A 27354-nucleotide genomic window follows, 5' to 3' on the forward strand; every position below is an offset into this window, starting at 1 on the left:
GGGCAGATGTTTGCCGGCGGTTTGGAGCCGTATTTTCGGACGTAATTCGAGGCGTAAAACGCCCGAATTACGTCCGTAAATAGGGCGTGTGAACATACCCTTATCGGAAAAAAGGCAATTATTATTTTTTTTTAACTTGAAACTTATTTTTGTACAATATTTTTATTAACTTTTTTTTTGCGTGTCCCCTACTAGGGGACGTGAAGGCCTACACCTCTGATCGCTATTCAAATTCAATGCACTACATACATAGTGCAGTGTATTAGAGCGGTCAGTCCTATACCGACATCAAGTCTATAGGCTCATAGGCTTCCGTACATGGCAGAGACAGAAGCCATTGTTAGGCCTCTGGTTGCCATACCAACCATCGGCATCCCAGTGATTGCGCAATCGCTGGGGTGCCGGTCGGGTAAAAACCCCTCAGATTCTGTGATCTCTGAGCGCCACATCTGAGGGGTTAATCAGCCGGATCGGAGGCTAGCTCCAGGCCTGGCCGCTACAGCAGGGTGTCAGCTGTAACATACAGCTGACACATGGAGGTGATGATGTGGGCTCCTGTATATAGGAACACTTGTGTATGCCTTAACACCCACTCCGGATTTTTTTTTTCCACAATTAGTTGAATGCCTGTGACAAAGCACATCAGAAAATAACGTCAGAAGATGAATGCCACTGTGATAGATCGCCCAGCTGGAAGATTGAACGAAGAAATGTATGTATAGGAGTTATTTGCGGCATGAACATGTTATTAACTTACATAAGAAAAAGAAGCACAGACGCAATTCTTTGTTATATTCTTGTATATTTATTAACTTAAGAATAAAGCCACTTTACATAGAAGAGTAAATTAGAGTTACCCTTTTTATGGCCATTTGACAAGGAAATGGCCTGTTTGAGGCTAATACTGAGATGTTGCGGTCATTCTAGATCAAGACAGTAGGGGGCATCGCTAACACTGACCTCCAGAAGGAGAAGGTCACCCCAACCTGAGAATTTTGCACATATATAGCTTTATATGTAACGCTCTTCACGTGCCATCCTCAATAGAAGAACATCCAATACCTGAGCATCATTCAGAAAAGCTACGATGCCAACGATCATATGGACTTCCTGCCCCTAGAACAATACTTGTCAAGCGGCAGGTGACAATATATAAATGAAATTATTACCTATGAAAAACTTTCATATATTACTGAATAAATAATATTCAAATCCGGAACACAATTTATATTAAAAAGATCGGCCTAAAAACAGCAATAAGCTGACAATCTCTACAGATATTTTCCATGTTATTATAATACTCACCAGCAGGGGTGAAATCATTACAAGTATATTCATAATACCGCTGGGTACATCGTCCAGCCTTCAGCATGGCAGTGTGTGGTGAAATTATAGGCCACTATCTCTTGCCCACAGACATTAGTCATTGCTGTGATTTTGGTAATCGTGGCAAAACCACAGTTTTTACGACAATGCTGCGGTTTGACCGAAATTACAAAAAGAACAACAAAAAGTGAGACGAAAATGTCTCATGGATGTACGAACTTACGGATTTTTTTTTTTTATAAAATGAACGTACATGTTAAAGGGTAACTCAAATAAAAACTGGGGTTTCCCATTTTAATTAGGGAGTTAATGAGACTCCATAATGGATAATCCTTAAGTTGCCCATCTGTTATGTAGCATACTGCATTTGCGACACTTGCTGCAGCCTGTGGGTGATAGAGCAAAACGCAATGCTCTTGAGGGTATCAGACATTTTTTTCGCAAACAAAAATCTTTCAGCCAGCAACTATTTTATGTCTGGATAGTGTAACTTCAAACCAAAATGTTACCTAGTATAGATTATCACATTGCCTCAAGTTGATGTGTGTGTGTAGTGTGTGTAGTGTGTGTGTAGTGTGTGATAAAGCAAATATTACTACTCAGTTGCCTCCAATAGGTCAAAAGTGAAGCATCCGGGTGTGACATAAAAGTAAATTTAACTTGTAAAAACCTCATTCACGTTTTGTGTTTGAAAACAGCACCCCCCCCCCCCCATTGAGTTAAAGCGTAACTAAACTCACAATAAACTCCTGGCATGTCATAGTGACATCTCAAAAGTTTTGATCATTGGGGGTCCGAGCACCGAGATCCTCACCGGTCGCTAAAACAAAGCACCAAAACGCTTGGTTTCTGATCGGCTTTTCTCGGCGAGCCGAGCAGTTGGCGTACGGGCTCATAGACTGATGGGGATGTATCAGCCACATTGTGTTGTGCCACACCACAGTGCAATGTGCCAAACTGGCCTGACTGGTTACTCCAATATTTGTGTCGAAAATTGTTGCACACAACCAACATCCTAGACCTGTGCCACCAAATTCTGAAATAGTATCTGACATTTCAAAAAATAAGTTGTAAATACAGGACTCTCATAGTCTAGTGCCCGAACCTAAATGTAACTCTTCTGTATTTTCCTTATGAATGACTGTGCGTTGCGGCTGTTGGTAAGTGCAGGTACATGTGTCAGTACAAAGCAGTGATGTCAGCAAATATATAGTGAGTAAGGGTCAGCTGGGATGTGCCCACAGGGTCTGGGGTAACATGTTCAGAACAGAAACAATTCTGTTGACACCTACAATAAGCTACAATCGTATTGCATACAAGTTTAGGTTATGGCATATTTTAACTACTTAGTTGCTGGAAGCATGGCTTTCATAGGGTGATCTCAAGATGTCAATGTTCATATATCTGTGGTAGTCTAAACAGCTGCTCAGCAATGTGTCACAGTGACAGGTCCAGGGATGCTATAAATTCGGAAAGACGGGGCCAGGCCCCCTTCACCTGCAATACTGGATAGACCACGGTCATGTGTAAAAAAAGTGGCCCTTTGTCTTCACCCCTGCAGCTCCTTTTTTTTTTTTGTAGTTGTAATATTTTAAAGTTTTACATGGCTTTGAAAGGGAGAGACACAATCACAGACACACAAAGGTAAAAGGATAATACATTTAGCAGCATAGTGCAGAGACCAACTCTGCCGAGCTTCATACACGACTGCAGAACATCTCCAACGCCAGAGCAATGGACCCATCCAAAAACCTTCCTATACGTGAGGTGCAGCTCAGGCGTGCTGTATATACCTGTAATGTCAGTACTGGTAAGAAGTCTATAGGCGATCAGTGACCCCATTATTTATATCTATAGTCATGTATACTACCTTAGTGTTGCTTTTACTTAAAGTGAACTAATGCATGTAACATTTCTGACATATGGGATAAGTAATTATGTATTGTTCTACATACGGTACCAGCCAATTCTTTCCGGGACAGCCAGGCCCACTTACGGTTAACCTTTCCTAATGTTATATATTTGTGACTATTCCCCATAAGACGGGTCTAAATTATTTTTAAATGCAGCTTTGCTATTGTAATTACAGGATATAAATAATGCATTGGCTGTGCACAACAAAGCTTATTCAGAAAACCGGCCACTGGATTATTCAGATTTGAACGCAACGTTCAGAAAGGAGTGTGCCGATGTCAGTGAGTCTGCTATGGGCAGTGAGAAAAGTGGCCACAGTTGTGAGTACATAAGCGTGCAGGGGCAGTTAGTGCGGGTAACACTGTAAACGTGGCCTTTATAGGTCTCACTTGCCGCCGGGTCCTTTTCCAGCGCTAACATCTTGCTTGGTTCTCTGGATACGATGAAATATCTCTTTAAACAGAGCCTTGTACTCGGGCTGACTGTGTTCCAGCCGGCGGTCAGCAGCCTCTAACTGCAGTGTAAGCGCTCGCTCAGGCTCCACTTCCTCCGCAGGGAGGTCTCTGCTAGAATTGTCTCTGGACACCGGCCGGGAAGTCTGCACTCCGGCATGGCAGAGATTGTCCTCATGTTTCCTGCATTTGGCTAACAGCTCCTCGTAACGTTCCAGCAGTGCGTGATATTGTTCATCCACTTCTCGCAGAATAGACATGCCGCGCCGCCTGGTATGGTTGGCATGCAGGGTGTAATTTCCTTCGTGTCGGCTGGCAGCATCTCTACGTACAATATCACTCAGCGCGGTGTCGCTGCAGCTCTTCCTGACGGAGGGGTTGGGGGACGCTGGATTCCTGCTCACATCGACGTGCCCCTCTAATGGTTCTGGGTCATCGGTTTCCGGGGTCTTGTTGAGGGGTTCCAGCAATGCCTGTGATAGGCTGTCTCCCCGACTCAGGAGATAACGCTTCACCTGTGTGGACAGAGTCATATAAACATTATCAAGTATAAAGGGCCACAATATGACATTGCTCTGAAGGGAAGGCTGGAAATTCCTCATCAAATATTAAAGGCTCCACCCGGAGTCTCCGATACAAAGGCTTCTTTGAAAGCACGATGGCTCATTGTCTTTATACAATGGTCTCCTTACATACACAATTACACAGCTGGGGGAGAGTTACCAAACGTAATGACGTCATTACTGAATAAGAAAATAATTGCATGAAGAATAGGCTCTATATGCATGGCCACTTTTTCTGACATTTTAGGGCTCGTATATATGAGAATATATTCTATGCCTATGTTCCCTTCCTAAACAACAATTCAGCAGATTTACAGGATAATGTGATTTTATGCAACTCTAAATAGGTTTTTATTGAGATTCATTATTAGGCTGGGTTCACACGAGCACATTAACGTCCGTAATTGACGGACGTATTTCGGCCGCAAGTCCCGGACCGAACACACTGCAGGGAGCCGGGCTCCTAGCATCATAGTTATGTACGACGCTAGGAGTCCCTGCCTCTCCGTGGAACTACTGTCCCGTACTGAAAACATGATTACAGTACGGGACAGTTGTCCTGCAGCGAGGCAGGGACTCCTAGCATCGTACATAACTATGATGCTAGGAGCCCGGCTCCCTGCACGGTGTTCGGTCCGGGACTTCCGGCCGAAATACGTCCGTCCATTACGGATGTTAATGTGCTCGTGTGAACCCAGCCTTACTTTTTGAGATCCAGCATTTATTTATCCTGTATACCTCGAAGCTCTATCTTGCTGTCAAAGCTGAATCCGTCAGGTGTGCAGGACTGACGGCTCGGCAGAAATCTGGTCCTTCGAGTCTCAGACACGCGGGATCCAGCTAATAACGATCACATCCAAGTTCATAAACGTAGATGTGATCGATAACAGGAGGGTCTCAGCCAGGCCGTCAGTCCTGCAGACCTGACAGCAAAATGCAGCCTCTATGTATACAGTATACATAGAAACTGTATTTTAAAAAGTAATACCATTTTAATAAATAACAATTAAAAGTTTCATAAAATTACATTATACATATAGTTTAATTTAAAAAAAAAATGGACTTCAAAAAAGGTTTACTTAGCCTTTAATGAAGATATTTCTGTGACTGAAAATCAGTTCCATACATCGGGGTGTGATTGTTTCTGCAGGCCCCATTCAGATGAATGGGACGGTTGCAAAAATTACTGCAACAAATCTGCCATGTGTGAATATACCCTTAGGCCAGGAAAACCGCACACACACTTTTTTCCAAAAACAGTGCCACACCAGTCCACAGGTTGGGTGTGGTATTGCATCCCAGATCCATCCACTTCAATAGAGTGAAGCTGCAATACCAGACACATCCCAAATAGAACAGTCTAATCATTTAGCTTTGATTAAAAGCATAGTGAATGTTCAGCAACAACAACCTCCCCAGGGGTAGAAGTGCTCTACAGTAGTGTTTCTGAAACGGTGAGGCGTCCAGTTTTTGGGGAGGTGCAGCTATGGTGGAAAATCTGACAGAAATGATCATATGCTGCCATGGCCTTTCTCTGGATGTGTAAACCACCAACATCAAAACATAATATACTCCCTTTGTGCTTATTCTAATGCTATATTGGGTTCAGGAGACACATAAAATAGGATAAAATTAGATTATTTTTTTATTTTGCATGGAACTCGACCAATGGTAAGGCCCCAATAAAAAAAAATGTTAAGGCACCTTGCCAACAGAGTAATGCAAAGGGTGCTGTCTGGGCTTAGAAAATAATATACAACATATCAGATGACACACTTTATGTAATGTCCCTTCTAACATTACATGCTCTATTCAGATTGTCACCGGTGTGACAGGGTTCTGTTTTGACGGGATCAATGGAAAGACCACGCTGATGTGAACACAGCCTAAACCTGCGATTTTCAGCGTGACTTGCGAATACCCACATGTGGCCCTAGCCTTATATGTACCCTGGTTTCCAAATGTACGTGAAGATTTACAATGAACTCACTTGTTTCATCTGCTGTAATTCCTGCAGTTCATTCTCCAACTCTTTTATCCGCATCTTGCAGTTTTCCATCTGACAGGCTTTTTGCTCCAGCTCCGCGTACTCCTGGATCACCACCTGGTACTCTTGTTCTGCCCTCTCCTTCTGCTGCCGTTCCTCTGCTACCTGGACCCGCAAAGCATTTACAGCCATCTGCAAACGCTCATTTTCCATCTGTAACGGTCTCTGAGACAAGTCCAGACAAGACGCATGCTTGCTGACTGTATCCTCATACCTGTACACAAGCAATAGTGACCATCAATAATCACACTAGGACAAGATTTCTACCTAAGGCTACATTCAGGCAGCAGGGAAAAATTGCATTTTTTTTCTTCAGAACAATGTAGATCTACGGCTGTATTCACACGGTGGTCTTTTTGACGACCCGTAAACAATAGCCGTAAAAAAACAGGACATGTCCTATTTTTTGCTGTTTACACGGCCCCCATAGAACTCAATGGATCGTTTTTTAGGAATCGATCCTTCTGACATCCGTTAAAAAAAACTGATCCTGACCCTTACAAGAGAATTTCCCGAGCACAACATACATGGATAGCGACGTTAGGGGATTTGGGATACCAGAAACCCCGGCCAGAGCGTCGGCAACGCTCTGGCCAGGTATTCTGCTCCTAGGGAGCCCCTGATGTCACTGTCCATATATGCACAGTGACGTCAGAGGCTCCTCCAGGAGCAGAACCACCGGCGTTGCCGATGCTCTGGCCAGTGATTCTGCTCCTGGAGGAGGCCCCTGGCGTCACTATCCACATATGGACACTGACGTCAGAGGCTCCACCAGGAGCGAAATCCCTGTTCAGAGCGTTGGCAATGCTCTGGCTGGGGATTCCGCTCCTAGAGGGAGCCCTAATGGCGCTATCTACAGGGGGGTGTAGTGCTATCCACAGGGTGGGTTGTGTGTGGCACTATATACAGAGGGGGTGTTTAGCGCTCTCTACAGAGGGGGTGTGAGGCGCTGTCTACAGAGGGGGTGTGAGGCGCTATATGGGTACTATCTACATGGGCACTGTGACACTATCTGCAGGGGCATTGCGGCACTATGTACATGGGCACTGGATTTTTTCAGGGGGTTTGTAAAAAAAAAACAAAAAAAAAAAACCCTAACGAATGAAATCCATCTGTCTATTTAACGGCCCAACGGATCGCAAACAGATGACAAACCGTCATGAAAAACCTACAGTCGATCAATTTTTAACGCCCATTTTTTTTTCACTGTGGTGTGATGCTTGCATAGGCGGTGGTAAACTACGGTAAACTATATAAACAAGCAAACATCCAATTCTTTTACCGATGTCTCATACTCTTACATGACTCCACGTGATTTTGGCTTTGCTTATTTTTAAAGGGAGTCTGTCACCAGAATGTCAGAGTTAAACTAGTAACTGGGTATTGTTTAGGAGACTGACCCATTTCTAGCTTTTATTTTCATTTCATTTCAGATTTTCATTTTCTCCCTACTGCCTCCTTTGTAGAGAAACAAGTTTTATTAAGTTTATGCTAATGAGCATTTAGGTGTAATGAGGGCGTTACTATTGCACCTACATGCTGTTACTTTGCTCCCCAGTTCAACCCCCCCCCCCCTCCCTCCCTTCTTTCATTGAATGACGGGCCAGGCAGCGTAATCCGCTCGTTCATGCCTGGCCCCGTACTATCTGTCCCTGCTCTACACTTGGCGCATGTGCAGTACAATCTTTCTGCTCGACCTTCTAATAGAACGATCATATTGCACATGCGCCGAGTGAAGAGAAGGGACGCGCGCGTGTTACAGATAGTACAGGGCCAGGCATGAATGCGCCGATTACGCTGCCTGGCCCGTCATTCAATGAATAAGGGGGGGGGTTGAACTGGGGAGCAAAGTAAGAGGATTTAGGTGCAATGGTAACGCCCTCATTACACCTAAATGCTCATTAGCATAAACTTAATAAATCTTGTTTCTATACAAAGGCGGCAGTAGGGAGAAAATGAAAATAAATGTTAGTAACAGGTTAGTCTCCTCTACAATACCCTGTTACTAGTGTAACTAACATTCTGGTGACAGACTCCCTTTAACCCCTTGAGTACCCAGCTCATTTTGGCCTTGAGGACCAGACCCATTTTTTCAAATCTGACATGTATCACTTTATGTGGTAATAACTCCGGAATGCTTTTACCTATCCAATTGATTCTGAGATTGTTTTCTCGTGACATATTGTACTTTAGTTTAGTGCAAAAATTTGGTCGATAAATTCATTGCTTATTTGTGAAAAACACCAACATTTAGCAAAAATATGAAGAAATTATGATTTTTCCCATTTTAAATGTATCTGCTTGTAAAACAGATGGTAATACCACACAAAATAGTTACCAATTAACATATCCCATAAGTCTACTTTATGTTTGCATCGTTTTTTGAACATCCTTTTATTTTTCTATGACCTCACAACGCTTAGAACTTTAGCAGCAATTTCTCATATTTTTAAGAAAATTTCAAAAAGCGATTTTTTCAGGGACGAGTTCAGTTCTGAAGTGGTTTTGAGTGCCCTATAGATTAGAAACCCCCATAAAACACCCCATTTTGAAAACTGCACCCCTCAAAGTATCCAAAACAGCATTCAGAAAGTGTTTCAACCCTTTAGGCGTTTTACAGGAATTGAAGGAAAGTAGAGCTGAAATTGTCAAATTTCATTTTTTTTTACAAAATTCATATGTAATACATTTTTTTCTGTACCACAGAAGGTTTTACCCAAGAAATGCAACACAATATTTATTGCCCAGATTCTGCAGTTTTTAGAAATATCCCACATGTGGCCCTAGTATGCTAATGGACTGAAACACAGGCCTCAGAAGCAAAGAAGCACCTAGTGGATTTTGGGGCCTCCTTTTTTCAGAATATATTTTAGGAACCATGTCAGGTTTGAAGAGGTCTTGTGGTGCCAAAACAGTGGAAACCCCCAAAAGTGACCCCCATTTTTTAAACTACACCCCTCAGGGAATTTATCTAGGGGTATAGTTAGCATTTTGACCCCACAGGTATTTTGCTATATTTTCTGGAGTTAGTCTGTGAAAATGAAAATCTACTTTTTTTCGGAAAAAACGTAAAAATTTCTAATTTTTGCAAGAAATAAAAGGAGAGAAAGCACCCCAACATTTGTAAAGCAATTTCTCGCGATTACGGAAATACCCCATATGTGGTAATAAACTGCTGTTTGGACCCACAGCAGGGCTCAGAAGGGAAGGACCCCCATTTGGATTTTGGAGCTCTGATTTTACTGGAATGGTTTTCAGTGCCGTGTCACGTTTGCAACGCCCTGGAGGGACCTAAACAGTGGAATCCCCCCAAAAGTGACCCCATTTTGGAAACTATACCTCTCAAGGAATTTTTCTAGTGGTATAGTTATCATTTTGACCCCACAGGTTTTTTGCTGAATTTATTGGAATTAGTCTGTGAAGATGAAAAGAGACTTTTTTTTGGAAAAAACACAGAATTTTCTAATTTTTATAGGGAATAAAGGAGAAAAAGCACCTCAACATTTGTAAAGCAATTTCTCCTGATTACGGAAATACCCCATTATGTGTAATAAACTGCTGTTTGGACCCACGGCAGGGCTCAGAAGGGACGGAGCACCATTTGGATTTTGCAGCTCAGATTTTGCTGAATTGGTTTCTGGGGGCCATGTCGCATTTGCAGAGTCCCTGAAGTACCAGTATAGTAGAAATTCCCCAGATGTGATCCCAATTTGGAGACTATACCCCTGAAAGAATTAAATTATAGGTGTAGTGAGCATTTTGAGCCCTCAGGTGTTTTATAGATTTTATTAGAATTGGTCCGTGAAAATGAAAACATTTTTTTTTTCCAATAACCTGTAGCTTTAGCTCAGAATTTTTCATTTCCACAAGGAATACAGGAGAAAAGACACCCCAAAATGTGTTACACAATTTCTCCTGATTACGGAAATACCCCATATGTGGTTGTAAACGGCTATTTGGACATACGGCAAGGGTCTAAACGGAAAAAGTGCAATTTCGTTTTTGGAGTGGAGATTTTACAAAATTTGTTTTTGACGCCATGTTGCATTGCGCTGAGGTACGAGTACAGTGAAAACTTCAGAGAAGTGACCCCATTTAGGAAACTACACCCCTCAAGGAATTCATCTAGAAGTGTAGTGAGCATTTTGACCCCCAAAGGTTTTGCAGAAATTAGTGCACAGTGGATGTTGCAGATTGAAAATTGACATTTTCCACATATATGCTATTTCAGTGCCCAATGCGTTGGGCCCAGCTTGTACCACTGGAGACATACGCCCCATAAATTGTTAAGCGGTTCTCCAGAGTACGGTAATACCCCATATGTGGTCATAAACCGCTGTTTGGGCACACTGCCAGGCCCAGAAGGAGCGCCATTTGGCTTTTGGAGCGCAGATTTTGCTTGGCAGTAGTTTTGTTTAGTGTTTTACTGGTGTTTCAGTTTATAATGTGGGGGCATATGTAATCTGTGCGGAGTACATACATTTTTTGCGTGACACACGGTCGTTTTTATTGGTACCATGTTTGGCTACGCGCGATTTTTTGATCACTTTTTATTCCATTTTTTTGGAAACAACGTGACCAAAAAAGGAAATTCTGCCATTGTTTTTTATGGTATTTTTTTTACGGTGTTCACCGTGCGGGATAAATAATGATATTTTTTTAGGTCAGGCCGATACGAACGCGGCGATACCTATTATGTCTAGTTTTTGTCTTTTTTTTCGTTTTTTTTTCTAATTATAAAGGGCTTGATCAGGGAAACAAGGCGATTATTGTTTTTATTACGGTAAACTTGTATTTATTTATTTATTTATCTAAAACTTTTTTTTCACTTTTTATTTTACACATACTAGTGGACTGGAAGATCTGATCTTCTGATCCCCTGCACAATACACTGCACTACTTCTGTATGTAGGGCAGTGTATTGTAACTGTCATTTTACAACTGACAGTTGAGCCTATTATGTCCTGCCTTGGGCAGGACCTAATAGGCTCCCGTACCTGGCAACCAGGAAGCCGTTGCTAGGCTTCCTGGTTGCCATTGCAACCATCAGAACCCCGCGATTTTTCGCGGGGGGGGGGGGGGGGGGCAATGGGGTGCAGAGGGAGCCCCCTCCCTCTGTATCAATCACTTAAATGCCGCTGTCGCTATTGACAGCGGCATTTAAGGGGTTAAACTACAGCGATCGGAGAGGACAGTGATCGCTGTAGTTGCAGTGGGATGTCGGCTGTATATTACAGCCGACATCCGATGAAGATGGAGCGAGCACAGCTCCTGTGCCCGCTTCATCCTCAGGGCATTACTATACGCCCATTTTCGGGAAGGGGTTAATAAAAATAGTGGCTTTTTTTTTTTACACCGCTTTCTCGGATCTCCTCACGTATCTCACAGAAGTGAGGAGATCAGAGAAAGTGACAGGAGCTTTCTCCTGCAGACGACGTCACAGATGGCTGTGATTGGTCAGTTTTCAGAGACTGACCAATCACAGCAATCGCCGGCATTGGGGACTGCTAATTGGTCCCCAGGCCGGTAGCAGAGACGGTTAGCTGTCAATGACAGCTGCCGCCGCTGTTCTGTCACTATGTGATTTCACATAGTGACAGTTTTTTCCTGCGCCGTAATAGTACGTCGAAGGTACGCTGGAATAAGCGGCCAGCGACGTACTATTACGTCAAAGGTACGCAAGGGGTTAATACAGCAGTCCATTGTCAACAAACATTCTGATCCACATTTATCAATACATTTTGGGACATTTTAATCTAAAATAGTGTCTAATCTGCTGTGCGACATATTTGTTAACCATTTACACCAGAATTTTGTGCCACTTGCCCCTTCGTTTGTAAAAGTGGAATGAAAAATGGTTATGGTTTACTGCTTCGCCAGAATTTACACGGATTTATAAAATGCAACTTTTTAAAAAGTTGCAAATGAGAAAAAATAAAAATCACATCTCTATTCCACACAGACCCTGGCGTAGAAATAGGTCACATGCAGTCATAAATTGGTCACAGCATTCCTGGTGCCTACGCCGAACATGGGCCTCTAACACGATGTGAGAGGAAGCCGCTGGATAAGTCAGACCTGCGACAATCAGCTGTTCGCCAGGGTCTCTTTGTGAGACAATTCCTTGAACTGATCTATTTTTCTGTGTCTATGAAATGTAGGCCAGTTCATTTTAGAATGATGGAAAAAAATAAAAATGTAAAGTTACAGAGGAAACCATTTCCCAATATTGCTGTCGTCATATCTTAGTACTTACCAGTGCCTGGAGCACAGTTCACGTACACAGGGAAAGGTGTGGATAGTGCGACGTCTTTCTCTTTTTTCTCTTTTGGTTCGTACCTTTTCCAGACCTTGCAGTTCCTCAACCTGTCTCTGCAGATCCTCTACCTGCTTCTGTAGACCATCTATAGAATCTGTTAAACTGGAAATACAAAATGTTTTTAATGCCTGTACTAGTCCCTCTCAATGAATTAGAATATCATCAAAAAGTTGATTTCAGTAATTCAATTCAATAAGTGAAGCCCATATATAGATTCATTACACCGAGGGATCTATTTCCAGCATTTTTTTCTTTTAATGTTGATGATTATGGCGAACAGTTAACAAAAATCCAAAATTTAGTCTCTTTATGTATTTTTTAGGGATATACACATGTTGTTTATACGAAATTTGTTCAGGAAGTGATGTTCTATGTTATGTGCTATATAAAGTGTGCACTCATTCATTGTGGTTATGCTTGATAAAGACCCAACATGGGTTGAAACGTTGCAAGTTTTATTGCTTGGTGAATAAAGACCAACACATTTTTGGAAACCGGAGTGCTGCAGTTTTTTTCATTCATATTGTATACAAGTTGTCCCTCTGGACCTGGGATGTGTATATTGCGTGCCCCATCCCTCGTTGGGATATTTGCTTTTCTCCTCTGGGATATCTGTTTGGTCGTGCTGCTGATTTCTTGAGAACTATACGAGTGCCCACATAGTGCCCCCCCCCCAATATAGTGCCACAGTCGCCATTTAGACAGTGCCACACCCCCTTTGCAGATAGAACCCCCAAGTAGATCGTACCCCACCTTTTAGATCGAAGCACTACTCCCTCCCTTGCAGATAGCACCCCCACATGTAGATCGCACCCCCACCCCCTTGCAGATCGCAGCACCACCCGCCTCCCTTGTAGAGAGCACCCCCCCTTCCTTGTAGATCGCGCCGCTGTAGCTGCCACTAGGAGCTGAATCCCCGGCCAGAGGTTGCCGACGCTTTGGTCAGTGATTCAGCTCCTAGTGAGAGCTACAGCGGCGCGATCTATAACAGGGGGGGGGGGGGGGGATATTGTGGTACGATCTGCAAGGTAAAAAGGGGGGGGGGGTGCTGCAATCTGCAAGGGAGGGTTCTATCCACAGCGGCGCGATCTATAAGGGGGCGGGTTGTGGTGCGATCTACAAGGTACAAGGGGGGTGGTTGTGCGATCTGCAAGGGGGGATTCTATCCACAGTGGCGCGATAGTAAGGGTTGTGGTGCGATCTACAAGGTACAATGGGGGTGGTGCGATCTACAGCGGAGTGGTATCTACAGGGTGGTGTGGCTATGTACTACGTGTCCCTGCTTCCCCGCGGAACTGCCGTTCCGTGCTGTATAATTATTTTCAGTACAGAACAGCAGAGACAGAACGGGGCAGACCAGGAAGTGACGGGACGGCGGGGCCAAGCTTCCTCCTGCAGCACGGCGCCACTAAAGAATCGATTCTGTTAAAAAAAAAAAAAAAAATCGGGAGATTCCTTGATAGCGAATACATTTGATTAATCGCCCAGCCCTATTGTGTAGCCTACTGAACCAGACTGTTGGACCATTTAAAGGCTTAGGAAACTTTTGCAGGTGTTTTGTGTTAAGAGTTGGACACCATGAGTCTACAATCTTGAACTTTTACCCAATATTATAATTTTCTGAGAGACTAAATTTTGGGTTTTCATTAACGGTTTACCATAATCATCAACATTAGAAGAAAAAAAATGCTGGAAAGTCACTCTGTGTGTAATGAATCTATATACGGTAATATGAGTTTCACTTTTTGAATTGAATTACTGAAATAAATTAACTTTTTGATGATATTCTAATTCATTGAGAAGGACTAGTATTACATGGCAATGTTTCCCTCCCCTCATGGTACACTATTCAATGAAAAATTAGCATTGGTCGGGAAACAAGACCCTTCAGTTAAGTTTGAATTACTTCTGAATAAAATTCAGCTTAATTTCTCACTTTGCCCAATCTTGTAGGGTTTCATGATATAATATGGCTTTTTCTACTTTCTTACCTTTCTATTTTTTGTTGGGCCACCTTTTTTTCATGTACAAGCCGGATATTAGTGGCTTCCAGGTCTCGTGCTGCGGTGTCCAGTTGCTCATACACCTTGGCATGCTGCTCGTTCACTTGGCGAACCATCTCCAGCTGTTTACTTAGGTACTGAAGAACCGGAAAGAATACAAAAATAAAGTTCTGCTATTTTTTTTCCCCAATATTTTTTTTTGCTACTGTAACAGTGGTAGCATTTCAAATACGAGTCACAGATGGGATGGAAATCTATTTGCTCTCACTTGGAAACTTCTGTAACCCCCATTGATTTTAACAGAGATGAGCTGTAGATTCTTTGATCTGTTTATTCTCACGATCAGTGAGAATCCAAGCTGCCAGACATCCATCAATGTGACCCCTATGACATCTGACTAGATCACTATGTGCAGCCACATACACAGACATTAACGTTACTCAAGTGTCCGGACAGTGAATATACATTACCTCCAGCCAGGACGTGAGGTCTATTCAGAATCCTGACACTTCGCTAACGTTTGTGTGAGATTTACAGAAAGGCAAGCGTAATCTCGCGAGATTACGCTGTAAACTGTCATTTAAAACAAGATTACGCTTGCTGTGCTGTAAATCTCACACAAACGTTAGCGAAGTGTCAGGATTGTGAATAGACATCACGTCCTGGCTGGAGGCTATGTAAATGAATGGAGAAAAGTGTATGACGCTGATTGGTCACTGATTGTTCAGCGTGATACACTCCATCGGGAGACAACCTCTTTAAAATGCATCTCATTAATTTCACCAACTCTTTCTTTATAAATGAACAGAAGATACAGGCATGTGCTGTCCGGTTACCTCAATCTCCTGCACCTGATCCTCATTGCTCAGGTACATCTGCTGCAGAGATACTTCCAGCTCCTTGTTGCGCTCCAGTAGGGTCTTCCCCAGCTCTGCTGCCAGATGCAGATCTGTTCCAGAGAATAAGAACGAGGCTTATAAACAAGACCTAATAACTGGTTTTCAACACCGCAGCTGTATGATTAATACCAGAAATCAGCTTGTGGTCTTTCATCTTCTTGGAATATATATACTATATATTACTCATATTTGAAATATGAACTTCCCTTCCAATCTCGTATCCACAACTCGCAGCCACAGGTTTATAAAACAGAAATGGATCGATGCTTTAGACCGTCAGGCAGCAAACATTCAGAATTCCTTGAAAAAACAATGGATGGTGCTAGGACAAAGTGGATAAATGTGACAGCAGTCTTCTAGATCACACTTTGAAGTGAAGCCTCATTGTTGACTTCCCCTTGTTATTATGTCAGCACATGTAAAATCTAGCATCTTTGTAGTCTATCTACTTTACCTTTTTACCAGTACATTAGCCTGTGTACACAGGCAGTTGTTAGGACATACCTAAGTATGCCCTAACAGGAAATATGGTCAGACAGCCCAGGGTCCATTGAAAGACCCCAGGGCTGTCTGCCCATATATGGTATGTCCCTCGATCGCGTCACAGGGATTACCTGTGACACGATCCAAGGGGCATCCCCCCTTCTCATGTTCCCCTTCAATGCTGCGGTTAGCTTTGATCGCAGCATTCAGGGGAATAGCGGCGGAGATCAGAGGTTCCTCTCATATCCTCTGTTAATCGGTGCTGTAGCTGTGGAATACAGCCATTGCCCCGCTCCTGACAACAAGTGTGCGTGGTCAGAATGGGGTGATGTGGCCAGCGCTGCACTAATGAGCGGCGGCGCAGGCACTGAAGATAGAATATGGGGGTGTTTTGCAGTGTGCCCGCCATGTCTTCAGTGCCGCCGCTCATTAGTGCAGCACTGGTCGCATCACATGCTGACCGCGCGCATTTGTCAGGACTCAGGAGCGGGGAAATTGCTGTATTACACTGCCACAGCCCCGCTCTCATACATTCATGTGTTACAATGCTAAGGTGTGCGGCGGAGAAATAACGGTATCGAACCGTTTGAGGGTGCACTATATCGAAGTTTCAATGAATCGTGCATCCCTAGACCCAATAGTTAGTTCTTGCTTGCTTTTGGCACTTTTTAGTGTGATGCTGTCCTGCAAGTACCTTCTGCACCCCTCAATGGACTTGGAGACTGCTGCCATGTACTATATAGTATATACACACTGCCGCACTGGTTCTATATATTATATAGTACATGGCAGCAGTCTGTATATTCTATATACAGACTGCTATTTTGCGGTATAGTCTGTAGAATCAGTACAGCAGCTTTTAAATACTAATATACTGTATACACATAGTTGACATCATACAATAGAGCAGTAGTCCCCAACCAGTGGGGTGCCGTAGGGACCCTGTCTTAACTTTGTGCACCTTGACTTGCAGTTACGTCCGCGCTTTAACAGTTAACTGTCGTGCAGCGCTACACAGCAGCGGCGGTTAACTGTGCTGGGTGTCTGCCCTGCTCTCCGTGTTGCCAATCAGCGGCCCATCACCGCTGATTTAGTCAATTAACCCCTTAGATGCGGCGGTCGATTGCGATCGCCGGATTTAAGAGGTTTAGAGCAGATCGGCAGCCCCCACATGCATTTGCGGGGGCTGGCGATCCTTGTCGCGGCAACTGGAGGCCAGACAATGGCCTCCGGGCTGCCATGTACGGAAATCTAATAGGATCAGCCGGAGGCCGGTCCTCCTAGGCTTCCTGTCCGTGACTGTCACGTCACAATGACAGAACACATTACACTACGTAGGTAGTGTAATGTATTCTAGCAGCGATCAGAGCTGCAAGTCTAAATGTCCCCTAGTGGGACAAGTATTAAAAATGTTTTAAAAAAAAAAAAAAAAGTATACAAATAAAAGTTATGAGTTACATAAACAAAAAATGCTTTTTTTTCCTATAATAAGACTTTTATTATAGGAAAAAAATTAACACATTAAAAAATGTACACATATTTGGTATCGCCGTATTCGTAACTACCCCAACTATAAAAAATTTGCTGCAAGGTGAAAACTGCAAAAAAAAAAACAAAAAAAAAAAAAACAATGCTAGAATCACTATTTTTTGGTCACCACCCCTCCTAAAATATACAATAAAAAGTGATCAAAAAGTCGCATGTATGCCAAATTAGTACCAATAAAAACTACAACCCGTCCCTCAAAAATCAAGCCATTACACAGCTTTTTTGACTGAAACAGCAGTTTACGTCCACCGATATGGCATCGCCGTACCCAGGAGAACCCGGTTAATATTTTATGAGGTATTTGTCTTCAGTGGCACAAACTGGGCATAACATCTAGTGCACTAAAATGGCGAATCAGTGGAAAATTAATAGCATGTCGTGGTGTGGGGGGTAATGTACAGAGCAGGCTCACGCGTTGAGTCCGCGCCATACGCTGTGGGTATCAACTGTGTATTACAGCTGACACCCGGGACTAACGGACAGGAAAAGCGATTGCGCTGTTACAGGAGCCTGTAAAAATGAAAATATACTGCAATACATTAGTCTTGCAGTGTATTGTACCAGCTATCTATTGGTTGCCGGTTCAAGTCCCCTATGGGGACTAATAAAATGTGTAATAACAAAAGTAAATAGTTATTATTAGTGAAAAAAACAAATATTTAAAGTCCAAAAAAAACCAAAACCTTTTCCCATTTTTTTCTCTAAAGTAATGTAAAAAAAAATACAAAAATACACAAAATTGGTATCACTGTGTCTGTAAAAGTCCAAACTATTACTATATACCATTATTTAACTCGCATGGCGAATGCAGTGAAAAATAAAGAATTTAAAACGGCAAACTCACTGTTTTTTGGTTACTTTGGCCCTACCAAAAAACGGTGCTCAAAAAGTTGTATGTACCCAAAAATGGTACCAATAAAATCTACAGCTTGTCCCGCAAAAAAGAAGCCCTCACACCGCTCTATTGACGGAAAAATAAAAGTTATGGCTCTTGGAAAGCTGGGAGGGAAAAACTAAAGATAAAAATAGATCAGTCCGGAAAGAGTTAATTACTTTCTAATGAAAAAACATTTATGACCACATGTGGGGTATTGCCGTACTCGGGAGAAATTGCTTTAAAAATGTTGGGGCGCTTTTTCCTCCTTTATCCTTTGTGAAATTGAAAAAAAAAAAAATCAACATTTTAGTGGAAATAATGTTGATATTAAATTTTCACTGCCTAATTCTAATAAATTCTGCAAAAGACCTGTGGGGTCTATATGCTCCTAGATAGATTCCTTAAGGGGTGTAGTTTCCCAAATGGAGTCACTTTTGTGTGCTTTCCAGTTTTTGCCCCACAGGGACTAAAAAATTCGACATGGCAACCGAAAACCATTTCAGCTAAATTTAAGCTCCGAAAGCCAAAAAGCGCTCCTTCCCTTCTAAGCCCCGCTGTGGGTCCAAACAGCAGTTTATTACCACATATGGCGTATTTATATAATCAGGAGAAATTCTTACAAATGTTGGGCTGCTTTTTCTCCTTTATTCCTTGTAAAAATTAAAAATTTCTTTTTTCAGAAAAAAATTTAGATTTTTATCTTTACAGACTAATTCCAATAAATTCAGCAAAACAACTGTGTTGTCAAAATGCTAACTTTACCACTAAAAAAATTCCTTGAGGGGTCTAGTTTCCAAAATGGGGTAACTTTTGGGGGGTTTTCACTGTTTTGGTCCCTCCAGTGCATTGCAAACGCTACACGGCACTGAAAACCATTCCAGCAAAATCAGAAATCCAAATGGTGCTTCTTCCCTTCTGAGCCCTGCTGTGGGTCCAAACAGCAGTTTATTACCACATATGGGGTATTGCTATAAATCGGGAGAAATTGCTTTATATAGGTTTTATTCTCCTTTATTCCTTGTAAAAATTTTCAATTTCTATGTTTTTTCGGAAAAAAAAGTAGATCGTCATCTTCACATACTAAGGCCTTATTCACACGAACGTATCCGTTTTGCACGCATAAAAAACGCTGAGTTTTTCCTGCGTTGCAGTTCCGTGTGACATCAGTGTTTTGTGCTTGTCAGCGTTTTTTAAGCGCGTATGTCATGCGTTTTTTACGTCTTCAAAATAAACTGAAGCAGGTGTTTTTCTTTTTCTCATCATTTCTTTAGCAACGGTTGCGTGAATCACGCACAGCACACGGATGTGCGTCCGTGTGCTGTCTGTGATTTTCACGCACCCATTGACTTCAATGGGTGCGTGATGTGCAAAAAATGCACAAGTATAGGACACGCAGCGAGTTTCACGCAGCGGACACACGCTGCGTGAAAAACACTGAACGTCTGAATGGCCCCATTGACTTGCGTAGGTCCGTGTGACGTCCGTTATTTTCACGCACGTAACACGGGCGTGAAATACGCTCGTGTGAATTAGGCCTAAGGCAAATAAATTTAGCAAAAAAAACTGTGGGTTAAAAATGCTAACTATATCCCTAGATAAATTCCTTGAGGGGTGTAGTTTCCAAAATGGGGTCACTTTTGGGGTCTTTACTGGTTTGGCACCACAAGACCTCTTCAAACCTGACATGGTGCCTAAAATATATTCTAAAAAAAAGGAGGCCCCAAAATCCTCTAGGTGCTCCTTTGCTTCTGAGGCCTGTGTTTCAGTCCATTACCGCACTAGGGCCACATGTGGGATATTTATAAAAACTGCAGAATCTGGGTAATAAATATTGAGTTGCATTTCTCAAGTAAAACCTTCTGTGGTACAGATTTTTTTTTTTATTACAAATGAATTGTGGCATTGCTTGATGAAGACCCATTTTGGGATGAAACGTTGCAAGTGTTTTTATGCTTGGTGAATAAAAACAAATACACGTCTTTGGATTATCTGGAGTGCTGCAGTTCCTTTTCTCGATCTAGATCTCCAAGTGGCATAATTTGCATATTTAGCATAAGCAACTGTGCTCACATGTAAAACTTCTGCAGAGGCGAAACTTACCCCTTCCCGCTTTGGCCAGTTGTGACCTTCCTGACAGAGCCTCATTTTTTAAATCTGACATATTTCACTTTATGGGGTAATAACGTTGGAATGCTTTAACCTATCCAAGCGATTCTGAGATTGTTTTCTCGTGACACATTGTACTTTATGTTAAAAAGTCACTGCCTGAAGAGAACGATTAAAATTATTTTAATAGTATTATTCCTAAAAATGACCCTTGAAGCCCAAAAAGTATCTAAATGCAGGCACAAGCAGATGGTCAGAACGTGTAAGAAAGGTCTATGGGTGATAGATGAGAAACCCACGTAGACCACAAGCTCTATTTATGATATAACTGATACACTAAACCAACTGCTAGAGAATAATTATAACAACTGGGCGTGTTTTTACTATATGACCAACTGGGCGTTGTACAGAGGAGTGTATGACGCTGACCAATCAGTGACCAATCAGCCTCATACACTTCTCCCCATTCATTTACACTGCAGATCGCGATATAGCTATATCGCTATGTGCAGCCACATAAACACACTAACACGTTATTGCAGTGTCCTGATAATGAATATACATTACCTCCAGCCAGGACGTCATGTGTTTTCAGAATCCTGACACTTCTGTAATGTTTGTGGTTGATTTTACAGCAAGGCAAGCGTAATCTCATTGTAAATATCAGTTTACAGCGTAATCTCGCGAGATTACGCTTGTCTTGCTGTAAATATCACACAGACGCTACAGAAGTGTCAGGATTCTGAATACACATCCCATCCTGGCTGGAGGTAAAGTCTATTCATTGTCAGGACACTTGAGTAACGTTAATGTGTGTGTATGTGGCTGCACATAGTGATCTAGTAAGATCACTATGTGCAGAATAAATGAATGGGGAGAAGTGTATGACGCCGATTGGTCAGCGTCATACACTCCTCTGTACAACACCCACTTGGCCATATAGTAAAACACGCCCAGTTGTCCATTGAGAAACTCATTAGCATAAAGCTAATATAGGTCATAACTCCGTCAAAAATGATCGTTTTTCGAAACAAAAAAAACACTGCTGTAATCTACATTACAGCGCCGATCACATCATGTACAAGATAGGCCACTTATAATCTGGTGACAGAGACGCTTTAACATCTTGTTTTAGGCACGTCGAAGGTATACGTTGAGGGCATTCCCTCACATGTGCCTCTATATGACACACGTCGGCCATTGACTCCCATTGTAAAGAAACGTATACTGCGCAGTATGTTTTTTTTTACGGTGTCCCACTGCAGAGAAAAGCGTGGTCGACCATGCTTTTCTATAAAGTTAAAGTGTAGCTAAGCGTTTAACAAACTTCTGACATGTCAGAAGTTTGGATTGGTGGGGGTCCGAGCATGGAGACCCCCACCAATCGCTAAAACGAAGCAGCTAAGGCGTTCGTGTGAGCACTCCGCCGATTCATGTCTGATCGGCTTTTTCTGGAAATGCATGTATTGGCGTACAGACTCAATAGAAAGTCTATGAGCCCGTACTCTGATATTTATTTCCGGAAAAAGCCGAACAGACACAAAGCGGCAGAGCGCTCACACGAGCGCTTCAGCCGCTTTGTTTTAGCTATTGGTGGGGGTCTCATTGCTCGGACCCCCACCAATCCAAACTTCTGACATGTCAGAAGTTTGTTAAACGTTTAGCTACACTTAAAAAAGTATATGTCAGCGAATACTCCCGGTGTAGACCTCAGACATGTCTGAAAAACGAGATGTGAACTGAGCCCGACATGTAACATCTAACAACGGCCACCAAGCAGGATATACATCCAGTGTGAACTAGGACTGACTAGGGCTTCCTCCCTAATGGTGAAGTGACTGTGTGGACTTGGATACTGGCGATCAGTGGTTGGCGCCGCCATCCACATTTTACATATGGACAGGGACCGTCCTGAGTAGACGACCCCTAGATCAATTGATTGAAGTGGCTGCATGGAATTGAATGCAAGTTATATGGAAACGATGGAGTCCATGCAGCCATGACGGGTGGAGATGACAATCCAGATCTTACCTTGCTCAAGATCATGGTGGTCATACCAAGGCTCATCCTCCTCACTATGGAACTCTTCCATTCTTCCTGCCCCCAACATGTGTCTGCTGGGATTACGGTCAGACCTGCGGTATATCTCAGCAGTTATGACTTCTTTTTTCGCCCCTACGGTAACGCTACCCTCCGATCTTTAATAGTTAAAATCTGACCTTGTTTAGACCTCACAGACATGGTTACCACGACCGCTGCGATTTTAATATTTCCTGTAAACGGTCCCAGAGGTGAAAGCCATGAACCGCGGATCTGTTATTAGTGCGATGAAATCCCAGATCCCTGTACATAGGCTCAGGCAGCGGGAATTGGTCATACACGTGAAGATAACGGTAACGTTCCAGAGAAGGAGCTCGGATATATAATGTACTACTACGCTAATCATCCGTCAAGATCAGAACAGTCAGGACACCCATGACAACACAAAAGACCCCAGCGCTCTTTCATGGCACATAAAACAACATTGCCACCGTGTACATGTATTGCATCAGTCATCAATGCCAGCACGAAGGAGAACAATCCAGGATTGGGGGCCCTGGCACTGACTCCAATGCCCAGGTATGGGTCATGGACTATGGTCAGCATAGAGGGGAATACTATATTGATTGCATGACTGTGACATAGGAGGCCTTCACCCCCTGCCTTCCCGCCGTTTTATCACCGCCTGCCCCGGCCAATGCTAGTAACCCTCCGGCGTGTGAGGCTCCCGAGACCCTTCTCTCCCCGGTCCTTGTCCTGTATCCCGGCTCCCCGTAGAATCCCGTCACATCCCTGGGCCTGGACAGGCCCCGCCCCTCACATTAAAGATGGAACGCAGCTGATTGGAGGCCACGTCTACCTCCTTCCTACATCATCATCATCCGGGGTTCCTGCATCCTTAACCCCCGCGTGCCGGTCGCCTGCATGACCGACTATTACACAGTGATAACATGTATCTGTGCGCCCAGTGTTCATGTTACAGCCACACACCTTACAAACATATGAATGGGCTATGATAAGCGGGCGGGGCCTCCTCAACTTTGGGCTGACCTCATGTAGGCGGAGTCTAACGAGATCACCATGACTAGTCTGTGCAAGAGAGATGGAACACATACGCCAGCTGAGTGGGCGAATCTGGTGACGCAGTATGGGGGCGTGGCATTCATCGTTGATTGACTGATCCGGTTCCCTAGCTGCTGCAGGCGGATCTGGACCCGACCGTGAACAGGTAGAGCTTACCGCTCGGGGCGGCACCGGGATGGGGAACACGGACACGAAGCTGAACTTCAGGAAGGCGGTCATTCAGCTGACAACGAAAACACAGGTACCGGGGGCGGGACCGGAGTCAACACCTTTAGCTATAGAACAGGTGTCTGTCTGTCACATATGGGAGGCCTGTTTATGGGTGATTCCTCTGTGTATACATGTATACTGCCCTCTATTACTGCTGTAAATATAAACGTAACATTTATTACACGTGATAGGCTTAGATACAGGGCCCTGCGGACAGTATTACACGTGATAGGCTTAGATACAGGGCCCTGCGCAAAGTATTACACGTGATAGGCTTAGATACAGGGGCCTTCAGACAGTATTACACGTGATAGGCTTAGATACAGGGCCTGCGGACAGTATTACACGTGATGGGCTCAGATACAGGGCCCTGCGGACAGTATTACACGTGATGGGCTCAGATACAGGGCCCAGCGGGCAGTATTACACGTGATGGGCTCAGATACAGGGCCCTGCGGACAGTATTACACGTGATGGGCTCAGATACAGGGCCCTGCGGACAGTATTACACGTGATAGGCTTAGATACAGGGCCCTGCGCAAAGTATTACACGTGATAGGCTTAGATACAGGGCCCTGCGGACAGTATTACACGTGATAGGCTTAGATACAGGGGCCTTCAGACAGTATTACACGTGATAGGCTTAGATACAGGGCCTGCGGACAGTATTACACGTGATGGGCTCAGATACAGGGCCCTGCGGACAGTATTACACGTGATAGGCTCAGATACAGGGCCCTGCGGACAGTATTACACGTGATGGGCTCAGATACAGGGCCCTGCGGACAGTATTACACGTGATGGGCTCAGATACAGGGCCCAGCGGGCAGTATTACACGTGATGGGCTTAGATACAGGGTCCTGCGGACAGTATTACACGTGATGGGCTTAGATACAGGCCCCTGCGGACAGTATTACACGTGATGGGCTCAGATACAGGGCCTTCGGACAGTATTACACGTGATAGGCTCAGATACAGGGCCCTGCGGACAGTATTACACGTGATAGGCTCAGATACAGGGCCCTGCGGACAGTATTACACGTGATAGGCTTAGATACAGGGCCCTGCGGACAGTATTACACGTGATAGGCTTAGATACAGGGCCCTGCGGACAGTATTACACGTGATAGGCTTAGATACAGGGCCCTGCGGACAGTATTACACGTGATAGGCTTAGATACAGGGCCCAGCGGACAGTATTACACGTGATAGGCTTAGATACAGGGCCCAGCGGACAGTATTACATGTGATCGGCTTAGATACAGGGCCCTGCGGACAGTATTTTCCGCAGCGTGGGCATGAGATTTTCTAAATCACATCCACTTTGCTGCTACTGTAAATGCTGTGGAATTTTCACACAGAATTCTGTTTCGGAAATTCTGCAGCATTTACGCTACGTGGGAACCCGGCCTGTTGCAGTTTTCTGAGCCCAACACAGGCACGGATCTGAAAAGAAATAAAAGTATAACGGAAAGACTGATCGGTCTCCTCTTTTGTATCCACTCCTGTGTTTGGCTTGAAATAACTGCTTGTGTGATTCCAGCCTAAGGGTATATTTACACAGTGCAGTTTTTGAAGCCACAATCTGGAATTCTACAAAAGTAAAATCATTTTTTTTTATATACTTCACCTCCCTTAATGGTCCGTCCCTTTCTGTGGCTTTAAAAACAGCCCAAGAAAACTGCACTGTTAAATAGGGCCTAAGGGTGTATTCAAACGGTGCGGTTTTGCCGCTTGGCAGAACCACACCGTGTGAATGCACCCTGAGGCCGTAAAAGCACGCAGCATATCCTCCCTGTGCGCCACAGGGAATTCCGGGCGAAAAAGCTCACCAAACTGTGGTGCAGTTTTTTTGTCAGGGATGTCCGCTGCGGAAAATTTCTGCATTAACCGGCTTGCTTGGTTAATCCCAGGAGACCGCTGCAGCCTGTGATTGGCTGCAGCGGCAGTCACATGGGATGAAGCGTCATCCCAGGAGGTCGGTCCTCTGGCGTTATCCATGCAGTCCTCCTGGGGTGATGTTTCATCCCATATGTGATCGCCGCTACTTCCTGTGATTGGCTGCAGCGGTCAAATGGGATGACACGTCATCCATGGAGGCTGCGCTGGAGGGAGGAACACCGACTTCTGGGTAAGTATAAGTTTTTTTTTTTTTTCCCAGAGTTGCGTCTTTTTGCAGTGTAATCGCTGCGAACCCACCGTAAAAAAATGCAACAACTGCTATTTGTTACGGGATTTACCTACCATTGAATTCAATGGGGAAAACCCACAACAAATAAGCAGCATTTACGCAAATACAATTGAAATGCTGCGGAATTAAATCCAGCACTGCAGCTGAATATCTGAGCAGTTTTCAACAAATTCCGCTGTGGAAAAGCCGCAATAATTAGGCAATGTGTGAACTTACCCGTAGGGTACATTCACAAGTAAGGGTATGTGCACACACCAAGTCAAAAACGTCTGAAAATACGGAGCCTTTTTTAAGGGAAAACAGCTCCTGATTTTCAGATGTTTTTTAAGCCACTCGCGATTTTCGCTGCGTTGTTGGAGCTGTTTTTCTATAGAGAATGAAAAACGGCTCCAAAAACATCCCGAGAAGTGACATGCACTTCTTTTTCGCGGGCGTCTTTTTACGTGCCGTTTTTGGAAAACGAGTCGTAAAAAAACGCCCCGTCAGAACACATCGCCGTATTTCCCATTGAAGTCAATGGGCAGATGTTTGGAGGCGTTCTGCTTGCGTTTTTCGAGGCGTAAACGCCCCAAAATACGCCTGAAAACACTCCGTGTGAGCGTACCCTAATGGTGCAGCAATCTGGTGCGTCATTACCACAGCACAAAAACGGATTTGATTTATATACAGTTCTTGTCACAGTAGCTGCATCAGTTTTGAGCACAATAGGGACGGTCTATTTAAAACCGCGACCGCATTTGTAGAGAACGTAATTGTCTTTCAAATCACTTTTTTTCCCCCTTTTTAAACATAGTTTCCACGTTGGAATATGATTCATACAGGAGACACCATAGGGCATGTTCACACAGGGTGGATACGCTGTTTAAAAGCACACCGTATCCGCCCTGGGCGCCACAGGGAATTCCGGCTGAAAAAAACCTCACCAAATAGTTTTGTCTTTTTTCTAGCGGATGGTCCGCTGCAGAAAACTGCCATCCTGCAGCACGGCCCACTGACGTTTCGTCCCATGTAACGGCTGCAGCCTGTGATCGCTTGTAGCCGACTACGCTATTGTTTCCGCAAAAAAAACCGGAAACTTTACCAAATGGAAACCAACTGCAATGGAAGCATTACCATTGAAATCAATGGTAATGCAAATCGAAGCTATGGTTTCCACTTGGCTTTCCATTCATCGGTTCCTCCGACGGAAAGGTCGAACAGAACCGATGAACGGAAGCCCGACACTGATGTGAACAAGCCCTAAGTATAATAGATATTTTTTGAGTTGCGATTTTTTTATTTTTTTTTATTTT

General features: G+C 43.7%; 2 protein-coding genes across 2 annotated transcripts in view; one reads left to right on the top strand and one right to left on the bottom strand.

Annotated features, from left to right (window-relative positions):
* Positions 1-782: 782 nt before the first annotated feature.
* Positions 783-23658, bottom strand: CDR2L (cerebellar degeneration related protein 2 like). Its single transcript, XM_075845596.1, has 6 exons — positions 22569-23658; positions 15461-15573; positions 14613-14761; positions 12559-12723; positions 6246-6516; positions 783-4207 (listed from the first exon to the last, which is right to left on the bottom strand). Exons 1-6 carry the CDS (start codon positions 22645-22647, stop codon positions 3626-3628), a joined length of 1359 nt encoding a protein of 452 aa, XP_075701711.1. The 5' UTR covers positions 22648-23658; the 3' UTR covers positions 783-3625.
* HID1 (HID1 domain containing) overlaps positions 23513-27354 on the top strand; it is a 49232-nt gene continuing 45390 nt past the window's right edge. Inside the window, exon 1 of the mRNA XM_075845595.1 lies at positions 23513-23901. Coding sequence (XP_075701710.1) covers positions 23836-23901 — 66 coding nt within the window. The 5' untranslated portion in view covers positions 23513-23835. The remainder of the gene's footprint in view (positions 23902-27354) is intronic.

This window comes from Rhinoderma darwinii, chromosome 13, assembly GCF_050947455.1.
Source record: "Rhinoderma darwinii isolate aRhiDar2 chromosome 13, aRhiDar2.hap1, whole genome shotgun sequence".
In the NCBI taxonomy this organism is placed as follows: Eukaryota; Metazoa; Chordata; class Amphibia; order Anura; family Rhinodermatidae; genus Rhinoderma; species Rhinoderma darwinii.

What these genes read in the sequence shown, in the direction of transcription:
- CDR2L (XM_075845596.1), bottom strand. Translation starts at nt 22,647, where the DNA reads ATGTTGGGGGCAGGAAGAATGGAAGAGTTCCATAGTGAGGAGGATGAG. An exon ending in CCACCATGATCTTGAGCAAG is followed by an intron (nt 15,574 to 22,568) that starts GTAAGATCTGGA and finishes TCTCTGGAACAG; the next exon opens with ATCTGCATCTGGCAGCAGAG. An exon ending in GCCCAACAAAAAATAGAAAG is followed by an intron (nt 12,724 to 14,612) that starts GTAAGAAAGTAG and finishes TTGTATTTCCAG; the next exon opens with TTTAACAGATTCTATAGATG.